The sequence below is a fragment of the Arachis stenosperma genome, chromosome 2, assembly GCF_014773155.1.
Source record: "Arachis stenosperma cultivar V10309 chromosome 2, arast.V10309.gnm1.PFL2, whole genome shotgun sequence".
Lineage (NCBI taxonomy): Eukaryota > Viridiplantae > Streptophyta > Magnoliopsida > Fabales > Fabaceae > Arachis > Arachis stenosperma.
Window position 1 is genome coordinate 102,205,582 of NC_080378.1, and position 11,706 is coordinate 102,217,287.

The 11,706-nt window shown below is 33.6% G+C and overlaps 2 protein-coding genes and 1 non-coding gene across 3 annotated transcripts; 1 reads left to right on the top strand and 2 right to left on the bottom strand.

Annotated features, from left to right (window-relative positions):
- Positions 1–312: 312 nt before the first annotated feature.
- Positions 313–420, top strand: LOC130965064 (small nucleolar RNA R71). The gene has a single exon (XR_009081121.1). It is a non-coding gene; the product is annotated as a small nucleolar RNA R71 (small nucleolar RNA).
- Positions 421–7,871: 7,451 nt separating this feature from the next.
- LOC130963694 (protein SLE2-like) lies at positions 7,872–8,396 on the bottom strand. The gene is made up of 2 exons (XM_057889796.1): positions 8,245–8,396; positions 7,872–8,140 (listed from the first exon to the last, which is right to left on the bottom strand). The coding sequence occupies exons 1-2, from the start codon at positions 8,360–8,362 to the stop codon at positions 7,968–7,970; spliced, it is 291 nt and encodes a 96-aa protein (XP_057745779.1). The 5' UTR covers positions 8,363–8,396; the 3' UTR covers positions 7,872–7,967.
- Positions 8,397–11,056: 2,660 nt separating this feature from the next.
- On the bottom strand, positions 11,057–11,475 carry LOC130963691 (protein SLE2-like). Its single transcript, XM_057889794.1, has 2 exons — positions 11,364–11,475; positions 11,057–11,261 (listed from the first exon to the last, which is right to left on the bottom strand). The coding sequence occupies exons 1-2, from the start codon at positions 11,473–11,475 to the stop codon at positions 11,089–11,091; spliced, it is 285 nt and encodes a 94-aa protein (XP_057745777.1). The 3' UTR covers positions 11,057–11,088.
- Positions 11,476–11,706: the final 231 nt, after the last annotated feature.

Genomic DNA, 11,706 nt, shown 5'->3' on the forward strand with positions numbered 1-11,706 from the left:
GCCAGGTGCATTTTGCATTCCAGACAGACTTTGAGAAATCAAATTGACTTGTTGAGTCAATATCTTGTTCTGAGCCAGTATGGCATTCAGAGTATCAATCTCAAGAACTCCTTTCTTCTGACCAGTCCCATGGTTCACAGGATTCCTTTCAGAAGTGTACATGAATTGGTTATTTGCAACCATTTCAATGAGCTCTTGAGCTTCTGTAGGCATCTTCTTTAGATGAAGAGATCCTCCAGCAGAGCTATCCAAAGACATCTTGGATAGTTCAGAGAGACCATCATAGAAAATACCTATGATGCTCCATTCAGAAAGCATGTCTGAGGGACATTTTCTGATTAATTATTTGTATCTTTCCCAAGCTTCATAGAGGGATTCTCCATCCTTCTGTCTGAAGGTTTGGACTTCCACTCTAAGCTTACTCCATTTTTGAGGTGGGAAGAACTTTGCCAAGAAGGCATTGACTAGCTTTTCCCAAGAGTCCAGGCTATCTTTAGGTTGTGAGTCCAACCATATTCTAGCTCTGTCTCTTACAGCAAAAGGGAATAGCATCAGTCTGTAGACCTCAGGGTCAACCCCATTAGTCTTGACTGTGTCACAGATTTGCAAGAACTCAGCTAAAAACTGATGAGGATCTTCCATTGGAAGTCCATGGAACTTGCAATTCTGTTGCATTAGAGAAACTAATTGAGGCTTAAGCTCAAAGTTGTTTGCTCCAATGGCAGGGATAGAGATGCTTCTCCCATAGAAGTCGGGAGTAGGTGCAGTAAAGTCACCCAGCACCTTCCTTGCATTGTTGGCATTGTTGTTGTTTTCGGCTGTCATGTGTTCTTCTTCTTTGAAGAATTCGGTCAGGTCCTCAACAGAGAGTTGTGCCTTAGCTTCTCTTAGCTTTCGCTTCAAGGTCCTTTCAGGTTCGGGGTCAGCTTCAACAAGAATGCCTTTGTCTTTGTTCCTGCTCATATGAAAGAGAAGAGAACAAGAAAATATGGAATCCTCTATGTCACAGTATAGAGATTCCTTGAGGTGTCAGAGGAAAAGAAAAATAGAAGGCAGAAGTAGGAAATTCGAACTTATCAAAGAAGATGGAGTTCAAATTTTGCATTAAGGGATAGTGTTAGTCCATAAATAGAAGGATGTGAGAAGAAGGGAAGTAATTTTCGAAAATAAGGTAAGTTTGAAAATATTTTGAGAAACTTTAATTGATTTTCGAAAACCAAGAGTAAAAGAGAAAAAAAATCAAGTAATTTTTGAAAAAGATTTTGAAATTAGAAGTTAAAAAGATATGATTGAAAACTGATTTGAAAAAGATGTGGTTAAGAAGATATGATTGGTTTTAAAAAGATATGATTGAAAAGATATGATTTGAAAACAATTTTAAAAGATTTGATTTTAAAAATTAATGACTTGCCTAACAAGAAAAGATATGATTCAAACATTAAACCTTCCTCAACAGAAAAGGCAACATACTTGAAATGTTCAATCAAATCATTAATTGTTAGCAAGTATCTTTGAAAAAGGAAAGAAATTGATTTTGAAAACATTTGATTGAAAAGATTTGATTTGAAAAAGATTTGATTTTGAAAAACTTTGAAAACTTGAAAAAAATTTGATTTGAAAACAAAATCTTCCCCCTTGTGCCATCCTGGCGTTAAACGCCCAGAATGGTGCACATTCTGGCGTTTAACGCCCAAAACTCTACCCTTTTGGGCGTTAAATGCCCAACCAGGCACCCTGGCTGGCGTTTAAACGCCAGTCTGTCTTCTTCACTGGGCATTTTGAATGCCCAGCTTTTTCTGTATAATTCCTCTGCAGTATGTTCTGAATCTTCAATTCTCTGTATTATTGACTTGAAAAGACACAAATAAATTTTTTTTTTTGGATTTTTTTAATAATCAAAATGCAACTAAAATCAAATAACAATGCATGCAAGACACCAAACTTAGCAGTTTGTATACTACTGACACTAATGAGAATGCATATGAGACACATAAACACTCAAGTCAAGAGAATTCAAAGATTAGAGTAAGAAATCATCAAGAATTACTTGAAGATCCTTAAGACACATGAATGAATTTGAAAAATGCAAGAAGAATAGAAACATGCAATTGACACCAAACTTAAGATGAGACTCTAGACTCAAACAAGAAATAATTTTTTTTTTGTTTTTATGATTTTGTAATTTTTTTTTTTTTTGGATTTTTCGAAAATTAAGTGGAAGAAGAAAATAAAGGTATCAAAATTCTTAATGAGAATTCCAGGAATCATGCAATGTTAGTCTAAAGCTTTAGTCTAAAGGAATTAGACATAGCTAGCTAAGCTTCAGCAGGACATTGCATTCAAGAGCTAAATTGATGATAATCAATCAGCTTTGGTGATGATAAGAACATCACCTTGAAACACTAGAATTCATTCTTAAGAACTCTGAAGAAAAATAATACCTAATCTAAGCAACAAGATGAACCGTCAGTTGTCCATACACAAACAATCCCCGGCAACGGCGCCAAAAACTTGGTGCACGAAATTGTGATCAATATTTTTTAATACACGAAATAATCCCTAGTAATGGCTCCAAAGACTTGGTGCTCAATACCATGGCATAAACACAACTTCGCACAACTAACCAGCAAGTGCACTGGGTCGTCCAAGTAATACCTTACGTGAGTAAGGGTCGATCCCACGGAGATTGTCGGTATGAAGCAAGCTATGGTCACCTTGTAAATCTCAGTCAGGCAGACTCAAATGGGTATAGATGATGAATAAAGCATAAAGATAAAGATAGAGATACTTATGTATATCATTGGTGAGAGCTTCAGATAAGCGAATGAAGATGCCTTCCCTTCCGTCTCTCTGCTTTCCTACAGTCTTCATCCAATCCTTCTTACTCCTTTCCATGGCAAGCTCGTGTACGGTTTCACCGTTGTCAGTGGCTACCTCCCATCCTCTCAGTGAAAATGTTCCCATGCTCTGTCACAGCATATGGCTAATCAGCTGTCGGTTCTCGATCAGGCCGGAATAAAATCCATCGATCCTTTTGCGTCTGTCACTAACGCCCCGCCTGCTAGGAGTTTGAAGCACGTCACAGTCATTCAATCATTGAATCCTACTCAGAATACCACAGACAAGGTTGGACCTTCCGGATTCTCTTGAATGCCGCCATCAGTTCTTGCCTATACCACGAAGATTCCGGTTAAAGAATCCAAGAGATATTCACTAGAGCTTTGATTGCTTGTAGAACAAGAGTGGTTGTCAGTCACTTTGTTCATGAGTGAGAATGATGATGAGTGTCACGGATCATCACCTTCATCAAGTTGAAGAACAAGTGATATCTTGGACAAAGAACAAGCGGAATTGAATAGAAGAACAATAGTAATTGCATTAATACTCGAGGTACAGCAGAGCTCCACACCTTAATCTATGGTGTGTAGAAACTCCACCGTTGAAAATACATAAGAACAAGGTCTAGGCATGGCCGTGAGGCCAGCCTCCCAAATGATCTAAGAACTAAATGTCCGAAGATGAAAATACAATAGTAAAATGTCCTACTTATAGAAAACTAGTAGCCTAGGGTGTACAGAGATGAGTAAATGACATAAAAATCCACTTTCGGGCCCACTTGGTGTGTGCTTGGGCTGAGCAATGAAGCATTTTCGTGTAGAGACTCTCCTTGGAGTTAAACGCCAGCTTTTATGCCAGTTTGGGCGTTTAACTCCCAATTAGGTACCAGTTCCGGCGTTTAACGCTGGAATTTCTTGAGGTGACTTTGAACGCCGGTTTTGGGCCATCAAATCTTGGGCAAAGTATGGACTATCATATATTGCTGGAAAGCCCAGGATGTCTACTTTCCAACGCCGTTGAGAGCGCGCCAATTGGGCTTCTGTAGCTCCAGAAAATCCACTTCGAGTGCAGGGAGGTCAGAATCCAACAGCATCTGCAGTCCTTTTCAGTCTCTGGATCAGATTTTTGCTCAGGTCCCTCAATTTCAGCCAGAAAATACCTGAAATCACAGAAAAACACACAAACTCATAGTAAAGTCCAGAAAAGTGAATTTTAACTAAAAACTAATAAAGATATACTAAAAACTAACTAAAAGATACTAAAAACATACTAAAAACAATGCCAAAAAGCGTATAAATTATCCGCTCATCAGTAGGCGTGACTAACGCGTACGCATCGTACCTCAATGCTACCACAATACAAATTCCAGAGAGTTGTGCAACAAGTATGCTGAAACTGTGCATTTTGCACAATTTTCCTCCACGCGTACGCGTAATATTCTTTTTTCTTCTTTCACACCTACGCGTGATGAACGCGTACGCGTCGCCACCATTTTCACCCTTTCCACGCTCGCACATCACTTACGCACACGTGTGGATTTGAATTCATTAACCCCCTAACGCGAGAACCCTAGCTTCATTCGCGTCCCCTTTCACCCTCAACGTCTCTTTCTTTTCTCCCTCCAAGAACCAGAAACTCCATAACCTCCATCAAGCTTCTGCCTCTCACTACCTCCCATCACCGCCAGCGACCCATTACCGCCTGCTGCCAACCTCTTTCTTACCTTTCTTTCCTCTTTCTTCCTCTTCTCTCTCTCTCCGTCCTCCCTTTTCTACCACCACCACAACTGCCACGGCTGCCATCTTCACCGCCGGCTAACCACCATCAACCACCACCAATTCTTTCCTTTCTCCATTGCCTCTTTCTCTTGGTGCCCCTACTCTGCACCGTTCTTTGTTTCTGCTTCCATCGCCGTGCTAGCATCACCGCGGGCCGCCACTATTGCCACTACTGGACTGGCAATTCCTTATTCCACCACTCATTCCATTCAGTTTTTCATTCTCTTCCTGTTCATCTTCCCAGGTTCTAGTTTTCATCTCCTATAGTTATTTTAACTTATGTTTCTTTTTTTAATTTCCTTTTAATTGATTCTCATATTAGTATTAGTTGTTAATCAGATTTTTGTTAAGTTTAGCTAGATTAGAATGTATGTGGTTAAAGAATCTGGCGTGGATATTGAATTTAGGTATAATTGTTTGCTATTCATGCTGTCTGAATTGGTGTGTGTTTCATTGCTTTGTGAATATGATGATGATGGTCATTTCTGTTGATTGGTATGCAAATTTTGGTTGGTGTTTATGGGCTGAGTATTCTGTTTCATTGCTTTAGTCTATGAATTCTTATGTTGTTGTTCATGCTGGAATGATTTTGAATTCATATGAACTGAGTTTGTTGCTTGTTTGTAATCCGAGAACATTCAATTTACTGTCGGAATGTTGTCGAATTTTTCTTAAAATTGCTATGTTTTTAACTTCTCATTTATGAATTGAGTTTGGTACATTTTGACTTGGATTGATCAATTAGAGACTCTTGAATTGTCAAAGTCTCTTGTTGAATGGTAATTGAAGATTGCCGGTTAGCTTGAACTTCACTAAATCTAGTCTTTCACTATGGGTTGACTAGGACTTGTGAACTCAAGTTGATTGTATGCACTTGACTTTCTTCCATTGGTTAGAGATTAACTAAGTGAAGACAATTCACATTTACCATCACAATTGACGATGATAATGAGGATAGGACTTCTAATTCTCAATCCTTGCTAGGAGCTTTCTTAGTTATTAGTTTATTTTTCTCACAATCTATATTTTCTTGTTCCTTATTTTAAAAACTCCAAAAATATACTTTCTCATAACCAATAACAAACTACACTTCCCTGCATTTCCTTGAGAGACGACCCGAAGTTTAAATACTTCGATTAATTTTATTGGATTTGCTTAAGTGACAAACAATTTAAACATTGATGGAGGATAATTTGTTGGTTTAAAATTATAATTGCAACGTGACATTTTTTTGTGAAATTTTTTGCCGACAATTTTCCTCTGTCACCAGCATGTGACAAGTTCAAATAAGTCAAGTTCTCCAATTTGTTGGACTTGGATAGAATGGAAGAATTGAAGTAAACTCTGGAGATGTTGGAGACTGACAAGGCTGCTTGAATTGTCGAATCCACCTTGGATGCCTTCCTCACTCAAATCAAGAGCAATAACATGATTACATGAGCATCATGATCACAAGATACGCCACTCCAATCACAGCATGCAATACTTTGATTCCATGTCTTCAACTTGGTGAAATATTGATGGTCGAACGTGAAGTTGTTCTTGAATTGAAGCAACAAGGACCTCTGATACACATGCAATAATGGATGATTGATATCACCAAAAAAAAGATGATTTGTTGAACCTTCATTGATAATTTTATCCTAAATCTTCTTTACATTTAGGCTGAAACCAATTATGAGCTATGTTTCCCAAAATTGATTAAAAAAAATCACTTATCTATTAATTTTCAGTTTTCTTTCCCACCCAAAGTGATTGTAATAAGATGGTTTGATTCGAATTTAATTACAACATATGAATTAATCCTGCTTGAAATCTGAATTAAACGGAATAAAAAAATTAATCCTGCTTGAAATCTGAATTAAACGGAATAAAAAAGAAGATAGCAGTGTATGCCCGACAATTTTACTACACCTTCCATAACATGTAACTTATTTTTTTATAATATGTCAACTTTTAATTAGATTTTTAATATGATAATTAATTATATTTAAAATTTGAGTTATTTTAATTTAATAAAAATTAATATTTTAATTATAATAAAATTATTTTGTAATTTAATTATAATTAAAATATTAATTTTCATTAAATTAAAGTAATTTAAATATAAATATAATTAATTATTAAATTAAAATAACATTATTTTATATATTATTTTAGAAAAATCAAATAGAATTTACCAAATTTTATATATATAGTAGTGTTTTATAAAAAATTAACTATATCTCTGTATTTTATAAAAATATAAAAGTGTCTCCTTCTGACATGGCCGATATCCATACATGGCTGTAGATTAAAAACTAAAGTAAACCAAACAGACACCATCTTAGCACCTTCGCATAGAAAATTTTTCGATGGGCTGATTTCCTCTCAAAATTCCTAATATAAATTATGAAACACAATAACTGTTGTACAACATAATACTTACAAATTTTGTCCAAAATTTTAATTTTCTGATCTCTGTGGCCCAAACAGGCTTTCCAAAAATTTAGTTCTAGAAGTGGTTTGATAATTTGGTTTTTTAGATATTAAATCTAAAATTGTACCAAGAGTTACCCAGGAAGAACCAAAAATAATCATATTCTTCCAGCACAAAAATTTAAAATAATTAGAAAATTTAAAATAATTAGTTTCCCAGGGAGAACCCAAAATAATAATATTCTTCCAGCACAAAAATTTAAAATAATTAGTTTGAGTTTACACGGTTTGAACTAAAAAAGGGACAATGTGCAATACTTTGATTCCATTACTTCATCGATATGCTTTATATATGCAAGCGGCCCTTTATATAGCGCAAGATGTGCCAATGACAAACTTTTTTGTCTCGTCACTTTTCAGTTAACTGAAGTTAAAATTTTCTTATCAATTTTTAACACACAGTTGAGCAAATCTACCAGGAATTAGAAGTATTATTGTAGAAATTAATAATTTTATTTTGCCAAATACATGACTAAACATTACAAAATTAATGTTTAGGTTGCAAGACTTCACCAGTTTAGTTAGTAGCAAATATGAAATAATAATTGCATCCATCATGACTAATGGCATTAAGGAAAATATTAAATTTGTCATTACATCATCAAACACATCATTACATACAAACCATATACTCCAACCATCAAAGCCTTACAACTAAAACACTAGTAATAGTAAACATAACCTCTCAACATATGCTAGCTAGCTAGTTATTATTAGAAAACCCTAGACACTTGTAACTCTAGACACTCTAGTAACTCCTAAATACCTTGTTATATATATTAACCTGAACTAATCACTACCTAGTACTAATAAATTAAGCACACAAACATTAGAAGCTAGCATACATGATTAGGATTACAATAGATGATGGTACTACTTGTTTTGGTTCTTGGTGGCAAACTTGGACTCATCAATCTCAACACTTTCCTCTTTAACACGCTCTCCTCCAGATTTCTCCATGGTGCTGAATCCACCTTTGCGACCCATCTCTTGGTACCCTTCTGTTCCCAACTGCTTCCTCCTTGTTTGCCCTCCCTTACTCCTTCCTGACAGTGAAACAACATTTTTATATTATATAGTTGCATATTTGTTTATATACATTCAACGTAACATTATTACTGAGATAATAATAATAATAATAATAATTAACCTTGAGCAAGATGCTCCTGAGCCTCAAGGGTCTTGCCACCAGTTCCACCAGGGACTACAGTTTCTCCCTGTTTTGCCCTTTCATCAAGCTCTTGTCGGCTTTGTTGCTTAGATGTCATGCTTAGAACTTATATCTATGTAATAATGTCGTTGATTATACTTGACTTTTTGTTCAGTATGCTAATATAGTCCTTGATGAGACTTTATATAGGCAACAAATTTGTGTTGCATAATTAATGCTAAAATTATGAAAAATCAAGAACGTGACAACTATTTAGAAAGGAACAGTGAGCGTGGCCATGCATGGACACGTGCGATGCATGCGTGGCAAAATATGAGTAAGACATGTAACGTAACTCCGAAAATAACACGCGTCCAGTTATTTATTCGGAATAAGGCAGCGAACTTTTAATATGAGCATGTACTTTTTATTCGGTTGGCAGGTTTATATTCTAGAGTGTTTCTGATAAGTTTCTTTAGTTTCTATTAGCTTTTAACTAATTTCTCTTTAGCATTGTATTGTTTATTCTTTCAAGTAAGATTGGCATATGTTACCATTAATCTGTGTGATAAAAGTGCCTTCAACCTTGGCCTTCATAACACTTTGCAAATTCGCTTCTTTAACATATGAACTATATGTATTCGATCCGTACTCTAAATCTTTTAATTCCATCTTACTCGACATGACTCGTAACAAATAAATTTACCGGTAAAGTGATAAACAAATTTCATCCAACATTTATATTGCGATTCTTAAAACAAAATCATTAACCTATTAATTTTCAGTTTTCTTTCCCACCTAAACTGGTTGTAATAGGATATCTGAATTAAACGGAATAAAAAGGAAGGTATATGATAGTGTATGCCCGACATCCTTGTTTTATAAAAAAGAAAAGTATAGATATAAACAACGAGAATATTAAACAATATAAATAAGTATAGAGATGATTATATTTATTATTTTTAATTAGATAGTTATTTTTTTATTCTATTTATTCATGTACAGTTATGACAACCCTTATAAAAAATAGTTATCTAAATAGTTATCTAAGGTATGTGTTAAGGGATAACCCTTGTAAGGGATAGATATTTTTTTCTATTACTCATGTACAGTTATGACAACCCTTATAAGGTATGAAAATAGTTATATAATGTTAAGGTTTAGGAAGTAATTTAGGATGGAGTATTTTTTTATTTATTGAGTCAATTTTAAAATTTATTATTCACATTATTTACAAAAATTATTGTCTACCTAACAACTTTTATAAAAAAAATTTTTGGTAAATTTTACTAACTCTTTTTTAAAATAATATGTAATTTATTTTGTATGATGTGTCAATATATGATAACTAATTATACTTCAAACTTGAGTTATTCAACATTCAATGAAAGTTAATATTTTAACTATAATAAAATTATTTTATAATTTAAATTATTATTTAAAATAAATAATTATATATTATTTTAAAATATTAATAACTAATTTTTTATTTAAAAATTTACACGATTTATAATTTGATAAAAACATATTAAAAAATGACTAATTTTACTTTCACAAAATACACATTTTATAGATAGATAAAAAATAATGCATATGTTTAATATAATTTTTTTTGTTAAGTGATAACAAATAATGCATCTGCTCCAAGTAACGAAAATTCAAAAGTGTTCTTTTAAGTAAAAAGTAAATTGACAAAAAATTATATAATTATTTATTTTAAATAATAATTTAATTATAAAATAATTCTATTATAATTAAGATATTAATTTTTATTAAATTAAACTAACTCAAATAATAAATATAATTAATTATTAAATAAAATAACATGTTATTTTACATATTATTTTTGAAAAGATGAGATAAAATTTATCAAGTTTTATATGTATAATACTATTTTATAAAAAATTAACTCTATTTTATAAAAATCTAATCTAAAATTAATCTAAAATTAGTGTATTTCCGGCTGCATGGCCAATACCCATAAATGGAAAAAGTAAACCAAATAGGCACCATTCTGAAAAAATTGTTTCGATGGGCTGATTTCCTCTCAAAATTTCTAGTATTAATTATGAAACATGATAACTGTAATAGAAGATGATACTTGCAAATTTGTCCAAAATAGAAGAGTACCCAAAACAATCATATTCTTCTAACACAAGACCTCAAAATAATGAGTTAGATTGAGTTTACACGATTTGAACTAAGAAGGGACAACATGCTGTACTTTGATTCGATTACTTCATGGATATGCAGAAATGCAAGCGGCACAGTTTATATAGCACAGAGTGTGCTAACGACAAACACTATTGTCTCATTACTCTTCAGTCAAAAGTTAAAATCATCTAATATTTTTAACACACAGCCCGACAGATCTACTAGAATTAGACGGCAAAGATTAATAATTTTATTTTGCCAAATACATGACAAAACATTACAAAATTAATGTTTTGGTCGCAATACTTTGCTAGTTTAATATTAAAGATGAAATGATATTTGCACCCATCATAAGTAATGGCATTATGATGCTACAACATGAACCACGATTCAACCCTCTAAAGGAAAATATTAGATTTGTCATTACATCATTAAACACATCATTACAGACAAACCATATACTCTTACCATCAAAGCCTAACAACTAAAACACTAGTAATAACAAGCATAACCTCTCAATATATGCTAGCTAGCTAGTTATTATTAAAGAACTCTAGACACTAATAACACTGGACCTAAATACCTTGTTATATATTAACCCTAACCTAATTACTACCTAGTGCTAATAAATTAAGCACACATACATTAGAAGCTAGCATACATGATTAGGATTATAATAAGATGATGGTACTACTTGTTTTGGTTCTTGGTAGCAAACTTGGACTCATCAATCTCAACTCCTTCCTCTTCAGCACGCTCTCCTCCAGATTTCTCCATGGTGCTTAATCCACCCTTGCGACCCATCTCTTGGTACCCTTCTGTTTCCAACTGCTCCTTCCTGGTTTGCCCTCCCTTGCTCCTTCCTGACAGTTAAACAACATTTTTATATTATATAATTGCATATTTATTTATAATCATTTAAGGTTAACATTATTACTGAGATTATAATAATAATAATTAATAACCTTCAGCAAGATGCTCCTGAGCCTCAAGGGTCTTGCCACCAGTTCCACCAGGGACCACAGTTTCTCCCTGTTTTGCTTTTTCATTAAGATCTTGTCGTTGCTTAGATGCCATGCTTGTAACTTATACCTATGCTTGTAATTTTTTGCTCAATATGCTAACATAGTTCTTGTTGAGGCTTTATATAGGCAACAAATTTGTGTTACATAGTTAATGCTAAAATTAAGTGATAGTAAGAGAGGAAAATCAAGAACGTGACAACTATTTAGAAAGGAATAGTGAATGTAGCCATGCATGGACACGTGCAGTGCACTCGTGGCAAAACATGAGTAAAACACGCAATGC

Coding starts and splice junctions, on each gene's coding strand:
- LOC130963694 (XM_057889796.1), bottom strand. CDS start 8,362: ATGACATCTAAGCAACAAAGCCGACAAGAGCTTGATGAAAGGGCAAAA. Junction 8,141..8,244: donor TCAGGAGCATCTTGCTCAAG/GTTAATTATTAT, acceptor TTTCACTGTCAG/GAAGGAGTAAGGGAGGGCAA.
- LOC130963691 (XM_057889794.1), bottom strand. CDS start 11,475: ATGGCATCTAAGCAACGACAAGATCTTAATGAAAAAGCAAAACAGGGA. Junction 11,262..11,363: donor TCAGGAGCATCTTGCTGAAG/GTTATTAATTAT, acceptor TTTAACTGTCAG/GAAGGAGCAAGGGAGGGCAA.